Source organism: Meriones unguiculatus, chromosome 4 (assembly GCF_030254825.1).
Source record: "Meriones unguiculatus strain TT.TT164.6M chromosome 4, Bangor_MerUng_6.1, whole genome shotgun sequence".
Lineage (NCBI taxonomy): Eukaryota > Metazoa > Chordata > Mammalia > Rodentia > Muridae > Meriones > Meriones unguiculatus.
In genome coordinates, this window is record NC_083352.1 from 137,849,544 (window position 1) to 137,877,467 (window position 27,924).

Here is a 27,924-nt window from a genome sequence, read left to right on the forward strand (position 1 = left end):
GAGTGTCAGAAAGAAAATGGTTGACAGTTGTAGGTACCATTTCTTGAATGGGGTGTCTAAGACCATCCAACAGGATGGTTTGTAGTTACTCAGTGGGAGTGAGACAGAACCCTAGGTACTGAATCTGCATTTCTATGTTTCATAAGTTATTTCCCTGAAAGAGGGATTTCTTTTACTTTTAACTACTTTCTTTTGAGATTAAATAGAACTGTGTTTCTTTATTTTGTACAGAATCTTATTACTAAGTTATCAGACGATTCATAGAAGCCATTTTATTCTGTCATTGAGTTGTCCTGTTGCATCCCTCCTTTGTAAGTCCTGTGCGAGGGTGCTCTGTTACTGGGATAAGCGAAGCGCTGAGTGTTGCTTTCCCTCAGTATGTTTTTCTTGGACTTGCAGGATGTGGAGAGCATCTTGTGCGCACCATACTGGCTAGAGAATGCTCACGCGCTCTACAAGCTGAAGATGCTCACCAAGCCCTCCTGGAGACTATGCAGAACAAGTTTATCAGTAAGTGGAATGCTGAGAAAAGGACACCTTTCTAAGTGTAGAGCATTGCCTCAAGCTGTCATATGCCTCTAGGCTTTCCTTCACTGCCTACCATAAAGTTAGACCTTCTGTTAATATTATTTGTGAGCAGAAATCCTATCACAGTAGTTACTACAGCAGGATATTAAATTTAACTAATTGAGTGTCTAGATTCCGAGATATTATATAGCATTAAAATGACAAGTACTGGAATGAAATGCTGAAAAAAAAATCAGCGGACAATTGCTATATAGCATGTTTGAAATGCAAATAGGATTCTTCTGATAAAGTCAGCGCTGCATCCTGCACACTGCACTGCCATGTGCACTGCCCAGGGTCAAGATGGAGTCTTGCCTGGACTTTGCCCAGTGCTCTTAACTAGATGTGCAGATGTCTGTGTGTGGGGCTAACCTCAGGGTGGAGGAAGGAAAGTTCCTCCTCTGTTTGTATCAGTTGAGGAAAGCAGCAGTGGGAAAACTTGTGGACTTAGGTTTAATACAGAGTGTGTGTTGCACCTCTGCTCTAAGCAGGATGTAGAGACCTTGCAATACATTAAACGGTGGGGGGTAAAAGGAAGAATTTCTAGCTGTGATGAGCAGGAGTGCTAAGATAAAAGGAGGGTGTTTGCTCCTGTGCCAGCTAGTGTTTGTTAGTTTGACAAGGCTAGGGTTTTCTGAGTAATGAAACCTTCATTACACTGGCTCTAGGGAAACCTGTGGTCCACTTTCTTTTTTGATATTGATGTGGAAAGGCCTAGCCTAGTGTGGACAATGCTGTCATTAGGCAGGTGGTCTCCAGATGCACAAGAAAGCAGGCTTAGCAGGCCAGTAAGTAGTGCCCCTCCATTGCCTCTCTTCAGGTCTTGCCTCCCGGTTCCTGCCCCAGCTTCTCATAGAGACAGAGCATGAAGGAGAGCTGTAAGGGGAAGCAAACCTGTTATTCCCAAGTTGCTTTTGATCATGGTGTTTTATCACAGCAATAGAGACCCTGAGACAGGTACTCTGGAGGTGAAAGGTTTCCTAAAAGAGCATGCATAGAGGGACTTTAAACCCCATCAGAAAAGATGTAGTTTGGCCATCAGAGGGCTGGACTTCGATCGTCGGGTTCAGATAGGATTGCTGTGGAATTAATTGAAGTGGGTCGCACTCCAGAGTTGAGAAAGGGCAGCAGATGCTGAGCCCTGAGTGATTCGGGGGTCCTGTGTCAGCGAGGGTGGAGTTCTCAGCTCTAGGTTGCAGGCTCAGGTCACAGCGGCGGCTGTGTCAGTCTGTTGAGCTCTGGTTTCCATGCCGAGAGCTGTGGAAGGGCTTTCCCTGTGCCAGGCTGCATGGTTCTGCATGAATACTCTCTGGCCCTGCAGAGGCAGGTAGCCTTGTACCCACACTGCTCCTCCCCAGTCAGTGCTGGAAGTTATACACAGGTTTGTCTCATTTGACTTGTTGCCTCACCTTTCTGCTAGTTACATAAACACCAGTAAGCTCATTTGTCTTTTTATATTCATGCATGTACTTATTTTGTACTGTTATATTTTGTTCTTTCCTGGTGGCCCCTGGATTTCAGGCAGTGTGTATGTTCTGAGGTAGTGTTGGGGAGGGGACAGTTGGTTCTATAGTGCATGCTTACCACTCTTGGCTTCTGCTGAGATGTGGTTTGCCCTCCGCCTGCCTGAGGGCAATTAGCCTCTGTCACCACTGAATTCACTGTGGTAGATGTACCTTCTGGGTCCCTTCACCCACAGCAGCCAGTGACCAGAGCCACTGGCATGACAGCAACACACCTTCCCAGGTACACATTCCCTCTCAGCCTAAGTGAGTAGTTCGGACAGGGAATCTGGAACCTCTGGGATGATTTATGGGATGGTTAGGGTACATGAGACTTTCTGCATCTCTCTTGGAGCATCTGCTCTTCTTCCGTGTGCCTTGGAATGGGGAACTTCACCATCGGAGTGTCTCGCTCACATCTTGCTGGGTGCACCGGTCCCTTCTGCTCTTGATTTCTCCAAATCCAGCTAGGGCTGTCTTGTCCCTTCTTTCTCCCTTCCCTTGTCATCACAGGAAGGAGAAGCAGAAACTCTTGCCAGTGACAAGCCTTGTTTAGTTTTCCTACAAATTGCACATCATTCCCAGCACTATTTTTAGGATTCTTACAGAAACCAGGCTAAGCAAGTATTTCTCCAAACTATTGTCTTTCCAATAATTTAGCCTTTATCTACCACAAATACTTTGCCATCTGAAGTTGGCACAATGCAGAATTTGCAAAAGCCCACAGAAGAGCTCAGAGGATGAAACCAAAATCAGCTGGATTCACTAATGGTAAAATGAAGGAGTTCTAGAATCTGAATGACCTCTTCAGAATTCCAGGTTGTCACCTTGACTTATTAAAAGTAGCAAGCTCTGTTAGAAAGAGGTTTTCAGCCACATAGAGAGAAAACAGTAGTGTACCCTCAGAAAAAAAACTTACATTTCTTTGGTTGGAAAATAGAATGAATTGACCAAAGGAAAATTTGCTTCACTGGGAAGGGATTTTGAACATGTGTTTTGTTATGTTCTTCTTCTTATGGGTGTATGACCTGCATATGTGTCTGTGCACCCCATGTGTGCCTGGTGTACACGGAGGCCAGGAGAATGCATCAGACCCTTCGGAACTAGAGTTGAGGTGAACGTAAGCCACTGTGGGGGTTTTGGAAACTAAACCCAGGTCTTCTGGAAGAGCAGCGAGTTCTCTTGACACCAAGCCATCCTTTCAGCCTGCTGTCTTGCATTTCTTATGCTAAAATTATGAAGCTTTAGAAAAGATCCAAGATTTTTCCAAATCATCTGGATGGTTGTATACCCCCCCCATGTGTGTTAATAAGTGCTGCTTGATATCGACATTCTTGTTAAGTTCTCAGATCTGTCAGTCAGACTTAGATCTTATTCTTTGTTTCATTAAGAGTGGTGAATGCTGTTGTTAAAGAAAAGTGATTCTCGGTCCAATAATGTGATTTATACAATTGCTGTCATTGTATCCATATGGCATATGTATACATCAAGGAGAAGCAATAACAAGACTTGAAAATAGAGGTTCACGAGAGCTAACTTCTTAGAAGTGCTGTGACAGGTTTGTAGGTACAGCACCCATTGAGAACGACCCACAGGACTCTGCTGAGTCTAAAGCTACAGGGTCATGGTAGGCTTTGCTCAAGTTTGGGGTCTTTAGACTCCCTAAAGTTATTCTTTTCTGGTGCTTTGCTCTTCTTTTGTGTAACTTTTAAAAGTTGCTAATGACACTGGGCAGTTTTGCTTCTGGGACCCTTGTATTGAGTACCTGTTGGGCCCCATCTTAAAAATTCCTTGCTGTAGAAAGGAGCAAGGACCTTTATAGAGCTAATCGACCATGCGCATTTAATATTAAAAGTTATCTATGAAAAATTCAGAAATTTGTTCCAAAGTCATCTTGTTGGCCAGTGAGTATTGATTTATTTGTTCTGTGTAAAATAGGGACGAAGTCCTAAGACTTGGGCAGCTGGTCCTCTTTAGTCTTGTGTCTTTTCTCCTGGGAGCAACTTGCCTGAATGGTTTTCTCTCTTTTTTACCATCAAGGACATTAGGTAAGAGGAAATTTAACAGTTCCTTGGCTGTACTCAGTTCTCTTGGTTCTCTAATGAAGTCAGTCTATAAATACGAAAATTTCTTTTAATCATACAATTTGGACATGAAATTAGGAAAAAAAAAAAAACTTGAGGACACTAGTGATCGTTACAAAGTACTTGGAATGAATGAACTGGATTTAGTGGAGGCCTGGAGTAAGAGTATGGAGGTTGAGTTCTTCTTTTAGTGCACTGATGGTTTAATTAGCTGTCTGTCTCAAGAAGACAGATCTTTTGTTTTTTTTTCCTTCATTGTAGAATAAGGAGGTAGACCTTCATGATCCTGAAACTCCTTCCAGTTAAAAAAGTGTACACTACCCTTGGTTTAGTTCATGGGCCCATCTAAACTATTTATAAAAGTACATTTATTTCCACCAGCAGTGGAGGAGGGTTCCCCTTTCTCCACAACCTCTCCAGCATGTGCTGTCTCTTGAGTTTTTGATCTTAGCCATTCTGATGGGTGTAAGGTGAAATCTTAGGGTCGTTTTGATTTGCATTTCCCTGATAGCTAATGAGGTTGAGCGTTTCTTTAAATGTTTCTCTGCCATTCGATATTCCTCTGCAGAGAATTCTCTGTTTTAGCTCTGTACCCCATTTTTTAATTGGATTACTTGACTTTTTTGCTGTTTAACTTCTTTAGTTCTTTATATATACTGGATATTAGCCCTCTGTCAGATATAGGGTTGGTGAAGATCCTTTCCCAGTGTGTAGGCTGTCGTTTTGTTCTGATGACAGTGTCCTTTGCTTTACAGAAGCTTTTCAGTTTCATGAGGTTCCATTTATTGACTGTTGATCTTAGAGCCTGTGCTGTTGGTGTTCTGTTCAGGAAGTTGTCTCCTGTGCCAGTGAGGTCAAGGCTCTTCCCCACTTGTTCTTCTAAGCAGTTTAGTGTGTCTGGTTTTATGTTGAGGTCTTTGATCCACTTGGACTTTAGTTTTGTGCAGGGTGATAAATATGGATCTATTTTTATTTTTCTACATGTAGACTTCCAGTTAGACCAGCACCATTTGTTGAAGATGCTGTCTTTTTTCCATTGAATGGATTTGGCATCTTTGTCAAAAATCAGGTGTCCATAAGTGTGTGGATTTATGTCAGGGTCTTCTATTCAATTCCATTGATTCACCATTCTGTTTCTATGCCAGTACCATGCAGTTTTTATTATTGTTGCCCTATAAGTACAGCTTGAGATCAGGGATGGAGATACCTCCTGAAGATCTTTTCCTATAGAGAATTGTTTTAGCAATTCTGGGTTTCTTGTTGTTCCATATGAAGGTGAGAATTTTTTTTTCAAGGTCTGTAAAGAATTGTGTTGGTAATTTGATGGGAATTGCATTGAATCTGTAGATTGCTTTTGGTAAGATGGCCATTTTTACTATATTAATTTTGCCAAGCCATGAGCATGGGAGATCTTTCCATCTTCTGATATCTTCTTCTAATTCTTTCTTCAGAGACTGAAAATTTTTTTCATACAAGTCTTTAACTTGCTTGGTTAGGTTTACACCAAGGTACTTTATGTCCTTTGTGGCTATTGTGAATGGTGTTGTTTCCATAATTTCATTCTCGGCCCTTTTGTCTTTTGTATACAGGAAGGCTACTGATTTTTTTGAGTTAATTTTGTATCCAGCCACTTTGCTGAAGGTGTTTATCAGCTGAAGGAGTTCCCTGGTAGAATTTTGGGGTCACTCAGTTATACTATCATATCATCTGCTTATAGTGATACTTTGACTTCTTTCTTTTCAATTTGTATCCCTTTGATCTCCCTTACTTGTCTTATTGCTCTAGCTAGGACTTCCAGTCCTATGTTAAATAGATAGAGAGTAGGCTGCCTTGCCTTGTCCCTGATTTCAGTGGGATTGATTTAACTTTCTCTCCATTGAGTTTGATGTTGGCTATAGGCCTGCTGTATTTTGCCTTTACTATGTTCAGGTATGTGCCTTGTATCCCTGATCTCTCCAATACTTTAAACATGAATGGATGTTGGATTTTGTCAAATGCCTTTTCAAGATCTAAGGAGATGATCATGTGATTTTTCTCCTTCAGTTTGTTTATGTGGTGGATCACATCGATGGATTTCTGTATATTGAACCACCCCTGCATGCCCGGGATGAAGCCTACTTGGTCGTAGTGGATGATATCTTTGATGTGTTCTTGGATTCAGTTTGCAAATATTTTGTTGAGTATTTTTACATCAATGTTCATGAGGGAGATTGGCCTGAAATTAATTACCTCCCACTGAGGGGGAAACAGCATTACCGGGCCACAGAAGAAGACAACGCAGCCACTCTTGATGAGACCTAATTGACTAGGATCAGAAGGAAGGAAAAGAAGTCCTCCCATATCAATGGACTTGGGGAGGGGCATGCGTGCAGAGGGTGGAGGAAGGGAGCGATTGGGATGGGAGGAGGAGAGAACCACAGGGGGGATACAATGTAAATAAAGTGCAATTAATAAAGAAAAAAATTAGAAAAAAGTACATTTATGCATCAAATAATGTGTCAATTAAAATTCTATATTAAGACTTTGAGTAGTGATAGCAGGTTCCTGTCTGGAGTGGTATGGCTGACATCTTTTCAGGTGGTAACTGAAGTAAGTTAATGACTACCTTCTTCCTCTCATGGAAATAGGAAATTCTTCCATTTTTGTCTTTTATGTAATTCCTACAAAAATTATAAAAACCAATTTAAAGATTATGAAGTAAAAAAAAAAAAGCACCATTTTGTTCATCCAAAGCTCTTTCTGTCAGAAAGAATCATTGCTAAAAGGTTTATGTCTTCATAGTCTCCTGTTGGTTTGCTATGTTTTATCAGCATTTTAAATAAATATGTAGTCAAATAGTAACATAATTTTCACTTTTACTGAATGGCTTTCTTTCCCTCCTCTCTTCCCTAAAGCCACCCCCCCCCAAACCCTGAACTCTAGGGCCTCATAGCCAAGACTGACCTTGAACTTCTAATCCTCTTTCTGAGCCTCTCAATCACTAGATTATAGTGCACCACCATACCTGGCTACTTAACATATCTTCACACTCATATATCAGTATAGTTAAACTAATAGTTGACTTGTTCCATGATTCTGTGACTAATTCATTCCTTTACTGGAAGGGATTTAAATTATCTGTATCTTTTTATCATTGATGAAATCTTACCACTTCATATTCTTTTAAGATCATCTATGTGCTATCTACCATATTTATTATTATTATTTTTACTTATTTATCTATCTGTTTATTTATTTTAATCACAGGTCATTCACTTGTATCCCAGCCCCCTCTCTCTTTCCCTCCCGAATCCCCCCCTCTCTCCCTCATCTCCTCCCTGCCCCCTCCAAGTCCACTCATAGGGGAGGTCCTCCTTCCCTTCCATCTGACCATAGCTTATCATAGCTTATCAGGTATCTTCAGCACTGGCTGCAATGTCCTTATCTGTGGCCTAGCAAGGTTGTTCTTCCCTCTGGAGGGGGTGGGGTGGGGAGGAACTCAACCAGCCAGTCATTGAGTTCATGTCAGAAATAATTCTTGTCCCCCTTACTAGGGAACCCACTTGGATACTGAGCTACCATGGGCTATGTCCAAGCAGGGGTTGTAGGTTATATCGATGCATGGTCCTTGGTTGGAGAAACAGTCTCATAGAAGGCCCCTGTGCTCTGATATAGTTGGTCCTTGTGGAACTCCTGTCCCCTCTAGGTCATACTAACTCCCCCTTCTTTCATACGATTCCCTGCACTCTGCCCAAGGTTTGGTTATGAGTCTGAGTATCTGCTTTTCTACACTGCTGGGTAGAGTTTTCAGAGGCCCTCCTGGTAGGTTCCTGTCCTGTTACTTGTTTTCTCCTACTTCCAACGTCCATCCCACTTGACTTTGTAAGTGAGGATTGATCATCTTACCCCTGGTCCTCTTTCTTATTTATCTTCTTTAGGTGTACAGATTTTAGTAAGTTTATCCTATCTTATAGGTCTAGTACCCACTTATAAAGTGAGTATATACCCTGTGTGTCTTTCTGCTCCTGGGATACCTCACTCAGGATGATTTTTTTTTTCTGGATCCCACGATTTGCCTACAAAAGCCATGATTTTCTTTTTTTAATTGCTGAGTGTTCCATTGTGTAAAAGCACCACAATTTCTGTATCCATTCCTCCGTTGATAGACATCTGTGTTGCTTCCAGGTTCTGGCTATTACAAATAAAGCTGCTACAAACATGGTTGAACAAATATCCTTGTTATGTACTTGAGCCTCTTTTGTATATATGCCTAGGAGTAGTATAGCTAGATCTTGAGGAGGCACTATTCCTAGTTGTCTGAGAAAGTGCCAGATTGCTTTCCAGAGTGCTTGTACAAGTTTACATTCCCACCAGCAGTGGAGGAGGGTTCCCCTTTCTCCACAACCTCTCCAGCATGTGTTGTTGCTTTTACCTTAGCCATTCTGATGGGTGTAAGGTGAAATCTCAGGATCATTTTGACTTGCATCTCTCTGATGGCTAAGAATGTTAAACATCTCTTTAACTGTTTTTCTGCCATTCTGTATTCTTCTACAGAGAATTTTCTGTTTAGCTTTATACCCCATTTTTTTTTTTTCAATGCAGTTTATTCAGAAACCTTGAACAATCCTCGGACCCTGGGGAAAGCCAGCCCACAGCTTAAATAGCCTCTGGGTAGCCAACCCAGGCGTGCCATGTGGGCAATGCAGATAGGTCCACATACATGGAAGCAAGCCAGATCCTCAGCCTTAGCCAAATGTGGAGTTGTTCGTGACAGAGAGCACTCACCATCGGGAAGGTGGAAGGTGGAAACCAGCTCCATCTTTAAGGCATAGCATTCCGCAGCTCTCTACAGTTCCCCCTTTTTGTTTTAGATGCATCAGGCAAGAGTAGAGGTCTGATCTCTGATATTAGAAATAAATTGGGACTTTGTACCGATGTTCGTTTAGTTGTCATCCACCCAAAGAGCATCAGACCCGTCCGATACCTTTTTCTCAGAGGCGGGACCTGGGGCATCAACCCGCATGCAACCAAACATGCTCTTCTCTGGGTCGAAAGCGGCTGACCCTGAGTGCAGTGCTTAGCCTCGCATCCTGAGCGTAACATTTTAGCTTTTTATGGTATCCAACCGTGCTTGGGGAGAATGTCCTGCTTCAATGGCTGTAAAGGCCTGAATGATCAAGGCTGCATCTGATGCCCCTCACGCTATGACTCTCTTCAGACAGAAAAGGGATCTTGGAACTACAGCCACCATTGTTACTACCATCTCATTGGCGGCTGTTGGAGCTACCACCGGGGCATTAGCCATGAGTCATACTGGGCAGACTGCTCAGAACCTGAACAATCATTTAGCCAATGTAGCTCATGCCCTAGTTGTACATAAAGGAATTAATGCTCAACTAAAAGGAAGCTTGATGGTGTTCAATCAGAGGATTGACCTCGTGCAGGAGCAAATTGATACCCTATGGCAAATCGCTCAACTTGGCTGTCAATGAAAATATGCTGGACTTTGAGTCACTAGCATATAACATGAGAATTTTTCCTGTGCTGCAAATCTGTCTAAACAATTGTCGAGCTATATTTTAGGTAATTGGACTGGAGAATTCAATACTACGATGGAGCAGCTGAGAGTGGCCATTGTCACAGTAAATTCTACCAGAGTGGACGCAGGACTAGCCACAGGATTATCATCATGGATTGCTGCAGCCATGAATCATCTGAAGGAATGGGCGGGCATGGGAGCGTTAGCAGGCCTTCTGGTGTTGGTCTCCTTGGTTTGCCTGTGGTATATATACCCCATTTTTTAATTTGTTTGCTTGAATTATTGCCTTTTAACTTCTTTAGTTCTTCATATATTCCGGATATCAGCCTTCTGTCGGATGTAGGGTTGGTGAAGATCCTTTCCCAGTGTGTAGGCTCGTTTTGTTCTAACGACAGTGTCCTTTGCTTTACAGAAGCTTTTCAGCTTCATGAGGTCCCATTTATTGTTTGTTGCTCTTAGAGCCTGTGCTGTTGGTGTTCTGTTCAGGAAGTTGTCTCCTGTGCCAATGAGTTCTAGGCTCTTTCCCACATTTTCTTCTAACCGATTTAGTGTATATGGTTTTATATTGAGGTCTTTGATCCACTTGGACTTTAGTTTTGTGCAGGGTCATGAATATAGATCTATTTTCATTTTTCTGCATGTAGACATCCAGTTAGACCAGCACCATTTGTTGAAGATGCTGTCTTTTTTCCATTGAATGGTTTTGGCTTCTTTATCAAAAATCAAGTGTTCATAGGTGTGTGGGTTTATTTCTGGATCTTCTATTCAATTCCATTTATCCACCATTGTGTTTCTGTGCCAATACCATGCAGTTTTTATTACTATTGCTCTGTAGTACAGCTTGAGATCAGGGATGGAGATACCTCCAGAGGATCTGTTGTTGTACAGGATTGTTTTGGAAATTCTGGTTTGTTCTTTTTTTTTTTTTTTTGTTGTTTCTCCATATGAAGTTGAGAATTTTTCTTTCAAGGTCTGTATTGTGTTGGTAATTTGATGGGAATTGCATTGAATCTGTAGATTGCTTTTGGCAGGATGGCCATTTTCACTGTGTTAATCCTACCAATCCATGAGCATGAGAGATCTTTCCATCTTCTGATATCTTCTTCAATTTCTTTCTTCATAGACTTGAAGTTTTTTTTAAACAGGTCTTTCACCTGCTTGGTTAGAGTCACCCCAAGGTACTTTATGTTATTAGTGGCTATTGTGAAGGGTGTTGTTTCCCTGATTTCTTTCTCAGCCCTTTTGTCTTGTGTATACAGAAGGGCTTCAGATTTTTTTGAGTTAAGTTTGTATCCAGCCACTTTGCTGAAGGTGTTTATCAGCTGAAGGAGTTCTCTGAGTTTTTGGGGTCACTGAGTTATACTCTCATATCATCTACTTATAGTGATACTTTGACTTCTTTCTTTCCAATTTGTATCCCTTTGATCTCCCTTACTTGTCTTATTGCTCTAGCTAGGACTTCCAGTCCTATGTTAAATAGATAGAGAGTGGGCAGCCTTGCCTTGTCCCTGATTTCAGTGGGATTTATTTAACTTTCCATTGAATTTAATGTTGACTATAGGCTGGCTGTATATTGCCTTTACTATGTTTAGGTATGTGCCTTGTATCCCTGATCTCTCTAAGACTTTAAATATCAATGGGTGTTGTGTGTTGGATGTTGGATGTTGGATTTTGTCAAATGCTTTTTTGGCATCTAAGGAGATGATCATGTGTTTTATTTTGTTTTTTCCTTCAGTTTGTTTATATGGTGGATTACATTGATGGATTTCCATATATTGAACCACCCTTGCATGCTTGGGATGAAGCTTACTTGGTCATGGTGGATGATATCTTTTATGTGCTCTTGGATTTGGTTTGCAAGTATTTTATTGAGTATTTTTGCATCAATGTTTATAAGAGAGATAGATGTGAAGTTCTCTTTTTTTGATGGGTCTTTGTATGGTTTAGGTATCAAGGTGATTGTCGCTTCATATTTATTATCTTTAAATACATTTTTTATTCTTTAAGAATCTCTTATAATATATTTTGATCATATTCATCTTCTTTAATATCATACCCACCATCTCCACAGTGGGGCCTGCCCTGTAGTGTGATCAACTGTGCCATGGAAAGGAGCCATGTGTACACATTTAGGGCTCAGTGTTGGGGGAAGGGTTCAACAGGGACATGATGGTTAATGGGATTACAGTTGGCTTTTCTTCTTACCCTTGGTTGTTTAGGCTTATATGAAACCCCATAAATTTAGCTTCTGAGAAAAGAGTTTCTCCAGTTTTGAGGTCTGTTAAAGAAAAGAATGCTTTTTTATTGAAGTTAATAGATACCTTATTCTTGGTATGAATTTTTATTTATATATTCCTGACAATTATTGATATTGATAAAAATTTTCACACACTGGTTAATTATGTGTACGTCTTAATTTTGAGATTTACCTTAGGTCTCTTCCTCTTTTAAAAATTAGATTGTCTTATGAGGCTTGGTAGTGTAGGCCTGTCATTTCTGCATTTTGGAGGCTGAGGCACAGTGTTCACAAGCTAAAGGGCTGCTTGGGCAAATTAGTGAGACTGTGTCTCAAAATATAAAACAAAAGTTATGAATGCAGTGCAGCAGTAGAGTGCCTGTCCAGCATGTGCAAGACTGTTGGGTCAGTCCCAATTATTGCTGTATGATAGAGTGTCTATTATTATAGAGGTGTCAGTCTAAGAACATGGTCTGATTTCTGGAGGTGGAGCCCAGGACAGTGTAGGTATCGTCCTGGGGAGTTTGTCACTCACATTAGCTCAAGCTTTTCGTCCTTTGGCCCTGGTTCCACAGGTGGGCTCTGCTCTGCTCAGCGCAGGCACTTCTATGACCTCATTTTTCTCGTGCTCTTCAGTGGGTTGTGTGTGTTTGTGTGTTTGTTTGTTTGTTTGTTTTTGTTGTTGTTCAGTGTGATTGGTACTTTGGTTGCTCACCTGGCAGGATCTGTAAGACTAGTATCTGGTCATGCCTTTGGGGTACTATGTGCATTAGGCTAATTGAGGTGGGAAGATACACTTTAATGGTGGCTGTCACCATCTCTGAGCTGTAGTCCTGAACTGACTGAACAATACTGCAAGAATGAGCTGACTAGGAGCATTCATTCTCTGTGTCCTTCCTGGGTCTGCACTGCAGCCCACTGCCTCAAGCTTCTGCCTCCCTGACTCACTCCTGCCGTTGACCCTCACACTGTTAGGCACAATGAACCTGTTCATTTGCCTTTGTAACAGCCTTGGCCATCGTGGAACTCACTCTATAGACCGGCTGGCCTCACACTCACAGAGGTCCACCTGTCTCTGGAGTGCTGGGGTTAGAGGTGTGTGCCACCATTGCCTGGCCCTTAAGTTGCTTTTGATGGGTATTTTATCCCCATAGTGTGGAAGGTATAACTAACGCTTTTGGCTTTTAACTAGCTGTTAGGACATAGTGTCCGCTTCCACATTCCTGAAGTGCCAGATTGTCTGGAGTCCTACTCCATTTCAACAATAATGGTCAACTTCTTCAAATACAGATAATTATAGCTAAAATAATCTCTTTATTTTTGTCTGCTTTAAAACTAATGCTTTTGTTTATTCTTTGAGGATTTCCCACAATATATTTAGATCATACTGTTTTCCTTCCCCAAAGCCCCCCCCCCATTTCCCTAATTGCCCATTCGATTAACTGAAGCTAAAACCATGAGGCCAATTTATGCTCGCCAGCTACTCCTCAGCGTGGGTGAAGCCTACCTTGGTAACTAACGTACATAGAGTGATGTCATTGAAGAACACTCCCAGAACCTATCAATTCAGAATACCTTCTTGGCTCTGGGTGTGATTTAGTGCCCATTTTCCCTCCTCCATGCTGGTGTTTTGTCTGACCCCAGCCTGTCATATATGAATGTGGTCAAAGTTTCTGGGAGTTCACATTTGCATGTTTTCTGTTGTGTCAGGAAATTGCTGTTTTCTTGGAGTCATTTGTCACCTCTGGCTCTTCAAACCTTCTGCTTCCTCTTTTGTATAAATACCTGAGCCTGTGGGTAGGGGTTTGACAAAGACATTCCACTTAGCGCTGAGACTTTCAAGGTCTTTTATTCTCTTCATGTTTTCCAATTGTGGGTTCCTGCATTAATTATCATCTACTGCAAGAAGCAGCTTCTCTATAGAGGGCTGAGCAAGACAGTTTTAGGAGTATAGTGGTATATAGCAGCATCTCTGCAGGAGTTGTTTTATTGCTGTATTCATTCAGCAGACAGTGGTAGGTTTTCCCTGAGAGCCTGTCACTTAGCCTCAGCTTTTTGGCCTCATCTGCGGAGTCAGGAATGGGACTTTTCTCATGGAGTAGGCCTTAATTCCATTCAAAAAGTGCTTACTCCTAATATCCGTGCTACTTTCCCAGCAGTGGGCATCTCTTAAGTGCAGATCATTATTGTGGCTTGTGCGGTTTGTAGCTCAGTGTGGATAGTGATCACTCTTCTCCTCCAGGAGCATGTACCACAGCTTTCAGCACCGCTTGTCCGCGCAGTACCAGATTCATCATGTTCTAGGACATAGGTATGTGAGGTGTTTGACAGTGAGGTCTTACCATCTGGTTGTGGAGGGTAACCAAGAGTATTGGCATAGCTAGTAACATTTGGAGGGGTCTATGGGACTCCCATGGCAACAGCTGAAAACGAGGTAATCCATCCTGACACTGACGATTTTATTTGGTAGCATATGGTGTTTAGTTGGGGTGTTGTTCCCCATTATATGGTAGCTCCATATAAACACCTTTTATATATTTATTTATTTTAGAAAGTTTCTATAGTAGTAGATTTCTCTATGACTTTTCAAAAGTGTTAGTCAAGCCTCCCCATATTCCATCCCATTCTCTAATCCATTTACTCCTCCTGTTCTGATTTTCTCTTTATCCCCTTATAATGCTATGTTCTATTTCTCCTTTCTTGGAAGATCACCCTCTCTTCCCTAGCCCCTTACTAGCTATCTAACCTCTTTGGATATTTTGAGTGAAGCACATATATCTAAAGCTTAAAAGCTGATAGCCACATATAGGAGATTCTTGGGTCTTTATAACCTAACTCAGTGTGATTGTTTCTAGCTCTATTCATTTAACTGTGGATTTCATGTTTTTGTGTGTTTGTTTTTTAGGGGCTGAATGATATTCCATTGTAAAGTACTGCATTTTCAGTATCTACATGATGTTCATGTCAGCTGTTTCCAAGTTTTGGCTTTTATTAGTAGAACAACAGTGAATATGGATGATCAAGTGTCACTGTAGTAAGATATAGAGACCTTTGCTTATATGGTCATGAGTGGTGCAGTTGGATCTTGTGGTATGTCTGTTTCTCAGCTTCTTGAAGACCTTCATCCGCATTGATTTCCATAGTAGCTGTGTCAGTTTACAATCCCACCAGTAAATAAGTGCCTCTTTTCAGGTATCTTTGCCAGTATTTGCTGTCATTTGTTTTATTAATCTTGACAATTCTGATTGGAAATTGTAAGAGGAAATCCCAAAGCAGCTTTAACTTTGTGTTTACCTGATGGTTTAGGATGTGGGGCAGAAGTAGTTCATCTTTTAGGAACTCTATTTAGTTCTATACCCCATTCTAAAAGCTTGTTACTTGCTTTCTTGATGTAAAGCTGTTATTATTATTTTAGTTCTTGTGTATTCTAGATACTAAGATGTGTATTTGGTAAATATTTTAAAATCCATCTGTAGGCTGCATCTTCACTGGACTTATGGTTTCAGTTGTTAGACAGCCTTTTAGATTCCTGGAGCTCCATTTTCAGATATTGGTCTTAATGCCTGAGCTGTGAGAGTCCTGTTTAGAAGGTTCTTTCCTGTGTCAGTTAGTTTAAGCCTATTCCCTACTTCATCTACTATCCGATTCATGATATCAGCTCTTATGTTGAGGTCCTTGAGTTCAGTTTTAATGTAACTTTAGGTTTTGCACAGGGTGAAAATATTCATCTATTTTTATTCTTTTACATGAAGCCATGCATTTTGATTATTTTTTGAAGACGCTGTTTTTTGTTTGTTTGTTTGTTTGTTTGTTTGTTTTTTCCTCCAGTTGTATTTTTTACTTCTTGGTCAAAAAAAAAATCATGTTTCTGTAAGAGTGTGGACTTAATGCTCGGCTCTTCAGTTCCATTTTATTGATCAATGGTATTTTTGTTGTTGTTGTTTTGTTTTGTTGTTCTATTTGTTTGTTTTTTTTATAACAGTACCGTGCTGTTTTTATTACTATAGCTCTGTAGTACAACTACAAATCAGGAATGGTTGTAATAATTTCCAGCAGTTCTTTTATGGTTCAGGATTGTTTTAGCTATCCTGTTTTGTTTTGAGAATGAAATGTTTTCCCTCATGGTGGACTCTTTTTTTTAAAATAATTTGTTTAATTTTATTTTATGTGCATTAGTGTGAATGTGTCAGATCTCTTAGAATTAGCATTACAGACAGTTGTGAGCTGCTACCTAGTACCAGAGAAAAAGTAAATTTCAATTTGTTTATACCACAGTAGGTCTGATTTTTTATTCCTGTGAAATCATTATAAAATTGTTACTCATGTGAATGGAGGAAGGGTGTGTTAAATGTGTTTTCTCATTAGCCTCTTTATACAGATTACTTGCGATATGGTTTTTTTCCAAGATAGCCACCATAATTGAAAATATTGTCACTTGACAATGCTGTAGTAAGAATATTTGGTTTTGTAAAAACAGAAATATTATGGGATCATTCATATATATATATATATATCTATATATATGTATGTATGTATGTATGTATGTATGTGTGTATGTATGATTATGTGTTGCCTCATGCTCTAGCAGGGATGTGATTTCTGCCAGCCGAGGATAGTTTACATTTGGAATTTTGGGACTCTTTGGAGGATATATATAGATGCCAGAGTCCCAAGAGGCAGACTGCTGATGCTCCTTCTCCTGATGCTGCTCTTGCTGGTTGCTGGTTGCTGGTTGGAGATGTCTTGATGACGAAGAGCAAACTCGCCCCTAGGAACTTGGTGCCCCTAATCTACAGTATCAGATGTCTAACAATTTTGACACCCCCTTTCCTAGCTAACGTTTTTTTCCTACCTAGTGTTGGGGCACTGGAAGGGTGGAATAGGAATGGTATAAGGAAGAAGTAAAAAGAACCCAATAAAGTACCCCGCCCCCCTCCAAAAGAAAAACCTGGCTACACAGTGCATTATAGAGAGTTAAGACAGCAGTTGTCCTAACTTCACAAATATGAATACTGGTGGACATTGATGGTTTACAGTGGTGATATGTGAGTTGTGGTAAGCCCAGCATCTTGAGAAAGCATTATTTTCTGTATTTCGAGCTAGGGGAAACATGACAAATTAAATTTATTCACATATTTTACTAATACCACATGATTTTTATGAAGCACTTCATATTTCTGTGTTTTCAAGTGTACGCTTTCCACTAATCCTTTTAATTCCCAAATGGTGAAAACTCAGAGCCAAAGGTCTTGTGTCAATGTAGTGTCTTCTATCTAGTTTAGTAAAGAAAGCTGTGCCCAAGGTGTCCCATGATATTGCAAGTGTGTAAGTCACACACGCGTGGGTGTAGGCATGTGTATATCTGTTCAAGCACATATGTAAATATTCTCCCGTATCTTTCATTCGTTCCCTTTAACTGGGAACAAACATACAGACTCTCATTTTGGAGGGGTTAACCTAGTCTTTCCGGGTCAAAGTAATGACCTGGCCTTGCCGACTAGGTCAGGGATGAGTATGCTGCCCACATTAAGCCACGCAGCATTCTTTCTGTGGCTCTCTTGTAGACATATGCAGAACGAGCAAGCATATTTCCTTCTGTTTGGGTTGCTTGTATTGGAATTGTACAGGGATTTTCACTGTGAATTCAGCCACATGTGACACTGGGTCAAATCCCCAGAATGTCTAGATAGCTGAGGAAGGAAATGATAATTTATTTTGCATAGTAATAAGATTTTGGTTCCCGTGTTATTTGCTTTGTGTCAAATAGCATGTTGTACCTTTTATTCTAACCCTGAATTAAGTTTTCTCTTCATTTCTGACTATTCAAATAACCCATATAAATGCAATAAAATGTAATTCAATCAAGCTGTGGCTGTTTGTTTTAGTGTGTTAGTTCTGTCTCTGTCAGAAGGCAGAAGAGAGCTACACGAGAACTACGTCTCATATGGTGGTCGTGGGATAATGTTAAGTCTCCATCTGCACCGTGTTGGCTTTTGAAGAATCTCGAATGATTATTGGTCCATGATTCCCTAAACTGTTTTGTTATGTACGTACCATCCTGCAGTCACATGCATACTCACTTGGTAGTTGCATTTCTCCCTGTGTGCACCATGGATCTCATTTTAAACCTTTGCCTGTCGTGGGCAAGAAGATAACTGTGCTTACAAATCGCCTTGCTCATGCTTGTCCTTCCAGTGACCTGCGTTTGCTTTTGGGTCTTTCCTCATTATGAGGATTTTCTTTTTTTTTAGAGTTGCTTGAAACTTGTTATCTTTCCTGCCCTCTATAAATTGAAACGGGACTGAAAAACCAACTTACTCTTCTGTTAACACTGAGTCACAATATTCTAGCACGGATACTTTACAAATGCAAATGAAACAAATGAACTGATGGTTTTTAGTTTTCTTTCTAGATTCTCTGAAAATTACAAGGTTTCACTAATTTAGAAATTTCAATTTTTTTTAAATACATAACTCACTTTTCCTTATCTGCTAGTTTAAGAAATTTATGTTTTAATTTTACATTTTTTTCTTTTTATTTTATTTATTAGACATAGTAAAAGATTTCCCAGTGCCCACACCTTCTGGGTGTGTATGAAATGCACAACATATGGCATTAAATCAAGCAGAGCCACTAAAATTTCACAACAAGGTGGAAAAGAAGTTCAGAGCTTTACTTACTTTTTAAAAAGTAAGAGGAGGAGAAGCAGCAGCACAGGCAAAAAACTATTCTAGCCAGTGTTCGAAGGTTAAAAAACTTAGTCTTTGCCAAGTTAGGACACAGAGAGAACTCCAGAGATAAACAGGGCCCAATGGACTGGTAATAAGAGGGAGGGAATTCAGAGCTTCAGACCAGAGAAGGAATCTCATAGCACCCAGCCTCAAGGTGCCCAGAATTCTGACGTCTATCCTCAGGGCACTGCATGGACGTTGTATGATGATAAGAGGACGTGTAAATGACCTGACTTAAGTGTGAGACTGAAGTCGGTAACTGCCTACACACATTCCAGCGTGGCACACAGGCTCCTGCTGAACAGCTGTGACTCACCGCTCTTCTGGCTCAGTCCATCAGATGTCTTCTTGCCTCACTTTTGCTGCAGCATAATTTGTCCCTCTGAAGAGGAACGCTGTGCCTTCACCCAGCCTGACATGTCGAGTTAGGTCAAAGGAAAGGTGGCTGTCCAGTGACCGTCTCCACACTCCTTAAGAAGCTCTCTCCTAGACCTCCACAGAAGCTTCCTTGCCAGGCTTCCTACTCCTTTTCCTATTTGACTCCCGTTCTCCGCAGAACAGCTGTTTGGGTTTCTTCTCCACAGGTTTTATTTTAAAATAGTAGATCAGCCTTTCAGTAATTCTCTGGGATCCTAGAAGAGATATTGAAAACCTATAATGTTCTGACCACTGGGTACTCTTCTGTGTGACAGTTTTCAAATTTCACCATCTCCCAGCAGAATGAATGGTGAATAGCTATTTTTCAATGTTATGGACTGATGTGCAATGAACAGGTTACAGAGTGAGAGTTAGTAGAGTTTGTGCGCTGAGCAAATGGGTACATAGAAAAACAACTCAAAAAAAAAAAAAAAAAAAAAAGGAAACTACAATAACAGCAGCATCAGAAGTTTTCTTAGTAGCCTAGTACCGTTTAAGATCTTTGTGCAGAGGTTGGGAAAAACTCTTTCCAGGTGTTTCTCTGCATTCTTTGAACGTTTGGACTTTATGTGCCAAGTCCATGTTAAAACAGAACACAGCAACTGATCCCTGAAGCAAGAGATACTGCTTATGAACACTGAGATATCCTCAACAGTAGTGTAAAGGGCATCAGGCGTAGCACACACACGGGACCCTGACTACAATTAGCACAGCCTCTGTTCCTTCAGAATTGTTTACAAGTACTGTATGTGTTTTAGGTGCTGAATCAGTGAAGTTGTTCATGTACTTTTGACTAATTAAATCAGGATTTTTCTACTTCATACTGTTTTACTTTTACTCATGGACAACATGGCATCCAACGTCTCTTCAAAACATGAAGGATTTATTTTGTGGTGCTTGGGTTTTGTTCTGTTTTGTGAGATCAAACTGAAGGTCACTCCGCATGAATTTCTTTGTTTTTGAAATATAGTATGTGGTAAATAAGATAGGTTGTAAGATAAGATAGGAAAATAAGATGGAAAGACTAAGAATGGAGAAAAAATTTGTAGTAGCTTTATATATCAGCGAACGTTCTACAGTTGCATGTATTTTTATCAAAAGCTTGAGAATAGAGGTATCAAGCATATATCAAGGGGAATTTTATTAACATATTTGATTTGTAGGTGAAAATTACAGATAATTTATGTTCAGATAAAAATTTTATTTTAATTTTTATTAGTTACACTTTATTCACTTTGTATCCCCCTGTAGCCCCCACCCTCTTCCCCTCCCAATACTACCCTCCTTCCCCCTTCTCCACTCATGCCCCTACCCAAGTCCACTGATAGGGGAGGTCCTCCTCTCCTTCCTTCTGATCCTAGTCTATCAGGTCTCATCAGGAATGGCTGCATTGTCTTCCTCTGTGGCCTGGTAAGGCTGCTCCCCAGTTAGGGGGAGGTGATCAAAGGGCAGGCCAATCAGTTCATGTCAAAGACAGTCCATGTACCCATTACTAGGGAACCCACTTGGACACTGAACTGCCATGGGCTACATCTGTCCAGGGTTTCTAGGTTGTCTCCATGAATAGTCCTTGGTTGGAGTATGAGTCTCAGAAAAGACCCCTGCGCCCAGGTTTTTTGGTTCTGTTGTTCTCCTTGTGGTGCTTCTGTCCTCCCCAGGTCTTACTATTTCCCCCTTCTTTCATAAGATTCCCTGCACTCTGCCTAAAGGTTGGCCATAAGTCTCAGCCTCTGCTTTGAGACCCTGCAGGGTGGAGCCTTTCAGAGGCCCTCTGTGGCAGGCTTCTGTCTTGTTGCCTGTTTTCTCCTTCTTCTGATGTCGATCCTCTTTGCCTTTCTGAAAGGGGTTTGAGCATTTTAGCCAGAGTCGTCCTTCTTGATTAGTTTCTTTAGGTGTACCGATTTCAGTAGGTTTATCCTATATCCACTTATCTAATATCCACTAATGAATGAGTGTATACCCTGTGTGTTTTTCTGTTTCTGGGATACTTCACCCAGGATGATCTTTTTTAGTTCCCATCATTTACTTGCAAATTTCATGATTTCCTTGTTTTTTATTTCTGATTAGTATTCCATTCCCAGTAGTAGTACACAATTTCTGTATCCATTCCTCCACTGAGGGACATCTGGGCTGTTTCCAGCTTCTGGCTATTATGGATAAAGCTGCTACAAACATGGTTGAGCTAATAATGTCCTTATTGTGTACTTGAGCCTCTTTTGGATATATGCCTAGGAGTGGTATAGCTGGATCTTGAGGAAGCACTATTCCTAATTGTCTAAGAAAGCACCAGATTGATTTCCAAAGAGGTTGTACAAATTTACATTCCCACCAGCAGTGGAGGAGGGTTCCCCTTTCTCCACAACCTCTCCAGCATGTGTTGTCACTTGAGTTTTTTACCTTAGCCATTTTGATGGGTGTAAGGTGAAATCTCAGGGTCATTTTGATTTGTTATTTCCCTGATGACTAAGGATGTTAAGCATTTCTTTAAGTGTTTTTCACCCATTGGTTATTCCTCTATTGAGAATTTTTTGTTTAACTCTGTACCCCATTTTTTAATAAGATTACTTGATTTGTTGCCGTTTAACTTCTTTATCTATACTGGATAAGTTCTTTATCTATACTGGATATTAGCTCTCTTTCAGATATAGGGCTGGTGAAGATCCTTTCTCAGTGTGTAGGCTGTCGTTTTGTTTTGATGACTATGTCCTTTGCTTTACAGAAGCTTTTCAGTTTCATGAGGTTCCCTTTATTGTTTGTTGCTCTTAGAGCCTGTGCTGATGGTTTTCTGTTCAGGAAGTTGTCTCCTGTGCCAATGAGGTCAAGGCTCTTCCCCACGTTTTCTTCTAACAGGTTTAGTGTTTCTGTTTTCATGTTGAGGTCTTTGATCCACTTGGACTTTAGTTTTGTGCAGGGTGATAAGTATGGATCTATTTGCATTTTTCTACATGTAGACATCCAGTTAGACCAGCACCATTTGTTGAAGATGCTGTCTTTTTTCCATTGAATGGTTTTGGCATCTTTATAAAAAATCAGGTGTCCATAATTGTGTAGATTTATTTCTGGGTCTTCTATTGGATTCCATTGATCCACCAGTCTGTTTCTATGCCAGTGCCATGCAGTTTTTAGTATTGTTGCTCTTTAGTACAGCTTGAGATCAGGGATGGAGATACCTCCAGATGATCTGTTGTTGTATAGGATTGTTTTAGCAATTCTGGGTTTCTTGTTGTTCCATATGAAGGTGAGAATTTTTCTTTCAAGGTCTGTAAAGACAGATAAAATTTTTAATAAGACTAGAAGGCAAGACTGTTAAGGAATGCTGTTATAAAAATTGTGTGAAAACTGAAAAGATTATTCATATGAGAAGAAATCAGTCCAGTCAAGTAGAATATTCTGCAAGACTATAAGTAAATTCATTTGCTTTATATTAGAGTAACTTCCATCATTTTAACAATTTATGGATTCAAACACATTACAAATTAATATATGATAAAATATATTTTAAAGCAGTAGAAAAAATTAGGTCAGTAGAAAAAATTCATTTTTCAGTGAGTAGACAAGGAATGAATTTTTCAACAAAGTTTTATTATTCAGTTGGTGACCACTTAAGGGGAATAAGTCTTCCACAAGATCTCTACCATAATCTTTCTCCCAAAATTAATTTCAGAAGTTTGAAATTTTAAAATTAAAGTCTGTAGTTGTAAAAGTACTAGTAGGAAACATGGACAAAATATTTTCAAATTTTCCATTAGAGAAGCCTTTTCCTGTAAAACTTACAACATAGACGCTTTAATCAAGAAAGGTTGACAAATGGGCCACATAAACATCAAAAGCAAGTAAGCAAAACATGAAGAATCATACGTAAAATCAATGTAGTTAATAAATTGGGGAAAATATTTCCATTACACGTGGGCAAAGACTTAACCGGTTTGATATAGAATATAGCAAATCAGAAAGAAAAAACATTAGGAGAGAGGTAAAAGCAGATTTTATTTGGCATTATGTTTTGTTGGCCTGACAGAAATGTAGCTAGAAGTCTTGACTGCTCAGCCAAAGTGAAGTCCTTTCTTAAGAAACTTGGGCCAGGTAGTGTGTCACAGCTAAAAGTCATGTGCTTAACAGGGATGGAAGTAGGAAACCAGACCCCCTCTGCCCTGCCTCCCCTGCCCCTCTTTCTCTTCTCCCTTGCAAGGACAAGTTACTTTTCCAGTGTCTCTCAAGTAGGTTTCTTCTCTTGTGCCTCATGGCTGTGGGAAGGGGATTATCCAGTCTCTATAGGATGAATCCTTCCCTCTAGTATGAATCCTGCGCCCTTAGATCAGGCTCTGGCAAGTATGCTGGCTACTTTCATGTCAACTTAGTACAGCTGCAGCCTTCTGAGAGGCGGGAACTTCAATTAAGAAAATGCCTCTACATAAGCTGTCAGCAGACAAGCCTGGAGGATATTTTCTTAATTAGTGATCTGTAGGGGAGGCCAAGGTCTGTGGGCACCCCTCCTAACCCCATCCTAGGCTGATCCTGTGTACTGTAAGAAAGCAGGCTGAGTGAGCCATGGGGAACAAAGCCTCCTCCATGGTCTCTGCATCAGCTCCTGCCTCTATGTTTGTCCTGTTTAAGCTTCTGTCCTGACTTCCTTTAGTGATGGCGTGACGTGGAAGCATAAGCCAGATAAACTTTTTTCTCCCTCTTTGTTCTGGTTATGTCACAACAGTAGTAATCCTAAATAGGGGACAGCAGATTTTCTATAAAAGGCTGAGAGAATAAGGGTCATTGGCTTCACATTCTTCTTTATAGTCCTGCTACCTACTTGCCTCCTTCCCTTGCCCTTTTCCTCCCCTCTCCCATCTTTCTCTTCTTACTCTCGTAAAACAACCTTTTAAAATGCTTTTCAAGCAATACAGACTTTAGTATGTTTTATCCTATATTTTATGTCTAGTATTTACTTATGAGTATATACCATGTGTGTCTTTCTGCTTCTGGAATACCTCACTAAGAATTATTTTTTCTAGTTCCCACCATTTGCCTGCAAATTTCATGATTTCCTTGTTTATCATTGCTGAGTAGTATTCCATTGTGTAAATGTACCACAATTTCTGCATCCATTCCTTCGTTGAGGGACCTTTGGGTTGTTTCCACATTCTGGCTACCTTAAGAAGCTAAGTAAGAAAGAGGATCCTGGGTAAGATGTTCAGTCCTCATTCAGAAAGGCAAATGGGATGGACATTAGGAGAGGAGAAAAACAGGGTACAGGACAGGAACCTACCACAGAGGGCCTGGATGCAGGAGCTCAGATAGAGGTCATGGAGGAGCCCTGCTTACTGCCATGCCCCTTATAGCTTGCTCGGCCCGCTTTCTTACAGTACACCGGACCACTGCCTGGGGCTGAGGCACCCACATCAATCATCAGTCAAGAAAATGCCCTGCAGACCTGCCTATCAGCCAATCCTGTGGATACTTTTTTTTAAATTGATTTCTTCTTCCTAAATAGCCCCAGCTTGTGTTTACTTGACATAAAAACTAGCCAGCACACTGGGTCTGCAAGGGAAATAGCTGCTTGTCCTTCTTTTCTTCCCCAAATATCTGCCTTTTTAATTTCCTAAACTTTTTGGGTCATTTTTATCCCCCCTTTCTTTTCCATCAAACATTCCCTGGGATTTGAGGAGGGAGTGGAGATAAATGCATGCATTTAATCTGCTAAATTTAACCAGAAGTTTCCCCCAAATCCAATTTGGTTGGTTTTATTTTTACTACTCTCTTTGATAGTTGTTGGGTTAATTTTGCATTTGTTCTCCACGTGCTCACTTGCTATGCCAGATGTTCAAGAAGATGTCCTTGGGGGAGAAAAACGAGGGGCTTTAAAATATAATGTTCTTGAAATCTCACAGTGGTTCAGTGTGTAGATCCCAAGGAGGCTGTGCTGTTTCTAACCACCAGCCTTGCATAGAAGAAGCTCAGCTTCACCCATATTTGTGTAAACCATCAGGAGCATTTTTAAATGTTTGTAATAAACTTTGTGGCATATTGTTTAAAATTGAATTTAAGGTAGTAAATCAAAGCTTTTGGTGGTGTGCCTCTGGCAGCAGGGAGAGTCTTGTGCAGGATCTCCAAGAGTTGATCAAAGGGTTATGCTGAAATTCGTGTGTGTGGAGTTGTTTTGGTCTTTAATCTGGCAGTGTTTCCAGTCCCATTCCAAGTACAGTACTGCACATGCTCTCCCCAGCTCAGTCATCTTGGCAGGATCCTGCACTGCCTTTGCCAAATGGCTCCTGTGCAGGCATAAGACTGCCTTTACCATCAAGTGTATATGAGGCATGAACAGTGATCTCTCAAGTGCCTGTGCATGCCACATTTTTGTTCTAGTCTTCAAACTAACTGAGAGAGAAGAAGGAGTTCACTGAAAGGTGACTGCCGGTCTTTTCTGCGCAGGTTCACCTTTCCTTGCCAGTGAGGATGGCGTGCTTGGCGGGGTGATCGTGCTCCGGTCCTGCAGATGTTCTTCGGAGTCAGATTCCTCCCAAGAGAAGCAGACTTTGCTAGGTAGGTGGACCGTCCAGCTGTGAAGCTTCTGTATTTCACAACATGGAAAGACTGATGTGCTTAAGTCAGCAATTTATGCTGGTATTATCTTACCTGTCACTATCCTACTACTTGTACTGTTTTTTTGTTTTTGTTTTTGTGTATAAACTTATAAAAAGTCACTGTCTTAAGACTGTGCTTAAAGCAAATTTTCAATCAATTAATTAATTATTTTATATTCTGACAGCAGTTTCCTCTCCCCCCCCAGGTGTGTGTCCATCTGTCTCCCCCAACCCCCTACTCACCCCTAACCCTAATCCAGCCTCCTTCTTTTCTCTTCAGAAAAGGGCAGGCCTCCCAAGGATATCAACCAGCCCTGGCATATCAAAGTACAGTAAGACTAGGCATGTCCTCTCCTATTAGGGCTAGATGAGACAGCCCAGTAGGAGGAAAGGGGCCAAGGCAGGCAACAGAGTCAGAGACAGCCTCTGCTCCTGCTGTTAGGAGTTTACATGAAGACCCAGCCGCATAACTATAACATATGTGCAGAGGGCCTAGGTCAGACCCATGCAGTCTCCATGGTGGGCAGTTTAGTCCCTTTGAGCCCCTGTGCGCCCAGGTTTGTTGATTCTATAGGTTTTCTTCTGGGGTCCTTGACCCTGCTGGCTCTTCCTCCCCCTCTTTCACAGGACTCCCCAAGCTCTGCCTTAATGTTAGGCTGTTGGTCTCTCTGCCTTTGTTTCCATCAGTTGCTGGGTGAAGCCTTTTTGATGATTATGCCAGGCTCCTGTCTACAAGTCTAACAGAGTGTCAGTGGTGGGCTCCCTGTCAGGGCAGGGGTCTCAAGCAGGACCACTCATTGGTCGGCCACTCCCTCAATTTCTGCACCATCTTGTACACCAGACAAATTGTAGATGGAAGATTTTTGTGGCCGGGTTGGTGTCCCATCTCTCCATTGGAAGTCTTGCCTGGTTACAGGGATGGCTGATTTAGGCTCCATATCCCCCATTGCTAGGAGTCATAGATAGGTTTACTCTCAGAGATTCCTGGGATTGTTCCGCCCTAGTCTAGCTTGTCCCAGAGATGCTCCCTGCACCCCTGTTTCACTTGTCTTTCCCAGCGCTCTCTCCCTCTGTCCTCTCCCTGCCTGACCCCTCCTGTTCCAGTCCCACCCCACCCCTGTACAGTTCTCTCCCCCTGTCCTCCCACAACGTCTATTTTATTTACTCTTCTCAATGAGATTAGCTTGTTTGAGTCTGTGGGTTGTAGCATGGTAATCCTTTATGGATAATATCCACTTATAAGTGAGGATATACCATGTGGGTCTCTCTGGGTCTGGGTTACCTCACTCAGAATGATATTTTCTATTTCCATCCATTTTGCCTGCAAATTTCATGATATCATTGGTTTTAATAGCTGAGTAGTATTCCATTGTGTAAATGTGCCATATTTTCTTTATTCCTACAGTTGAGGGGCATCTAGGCTGTTTCCAGATTCTGGCTGTTACAAATAAAGCTTCTATGAACATAGTTGAGCTTCAGTAAAGTTTTACAGCATGTCTTCTCTCATGTCTTATTCCATGGAGTATCAGAAATGACCCAGTGAGGTGCACTTAACAACACAGAAACAGGGTTCTTCTTTTCCCCCTTCTCTGAAGAAATAAGACTGTGAGCAGCCACTGGCCTAGAACTTAGTCCTGGTTTCCTGCCTTATTATTCTGCCACCTTCATGTATCACCTTACTGTCCTGTGCCCCTTCCTGTAAAATTAGATCTTTGCCACACTTTCCTCATAACACTGTTTTGGGGAGGGGTCAATGAGCTTGTTTTGAAGATTGCAGTGTACGTCAAATGTGAAGTCTTGAGTCTAGCCAAGAACATCTAGCTTCATACCCGTAGGTATGAAGTCACCCTACCTCCTATTTATCAAGGTACAGTAGCTTGTCATGGCTCACAGGCTGCTTTTTTACTCACCTATTTATCTAGATCAAAACTTCTTACAAGTCTGTGTAGCAAGGGCCCAAGGTCTGTCTTTTTAATTAAAGTATACATATATTCAGAATCATAACTGTACTTTGTTAATGAATTATTCCCTCATGAACCTACCTTATTTAACCTGAACTAAGGTTGAATAGGTTACACTTTATTGCCACCCCAAAGGCCACTGTGATCCGTCCCAGTCTCTGTCTTCAGAGCTATCCATGATCCTGGCTTCTAAACACCAGAGATAATTGTCCCTGGGCTTATAAATTGAATGTGTGGATTATACACTGTTGTATCTGGCCTGCAGTAAACTGGCCCTAGTTTCTAAAGAACTTAAGGGACAAAGTCTTTAGTTCTCATCAGTGCATCTTCGTT

At 41.0% G+C, this 27,924-nt stretch overlaps 1 protein-coding gene across 14 annotated transcripts in view; it reads left to right on the forward strand.

The window, feature by feature from the left end:
• Tasp1 (taspase 1) overlaps positions 1-27,924 on the forward strand; it is a 225,635-nt gene that overhangs the window by 152,610 nt on the left and 45,101 nt on the right. For 8 of the 14 annotated variants that reach the window (XR_009591656.1, XM_060383183.1, XM_060383184.1 and 5 more), the window contains 2 exons: positions 400-510; positions 25,479-25,589. Coding sequence is in view for 13 of the 14 variants with exons in the window: in XM_060383183.1 (XP_060239166.1) it covers positions 400-510; positions 25,479-25,589 (222 nt within the window). In the remaining variant the exon portion in view is untranslated. Of the gene's footprint in view, positions 1-399; positions 511-6,196; positions 6,608-25,478; positions 25,590-27,924 lie in introns of those variants that run through there. The other 6 variants (XM_060383190.1, XM_060383189.1, XM_060383192.1 and 3 more) reach the window with 4 other exon arrangements.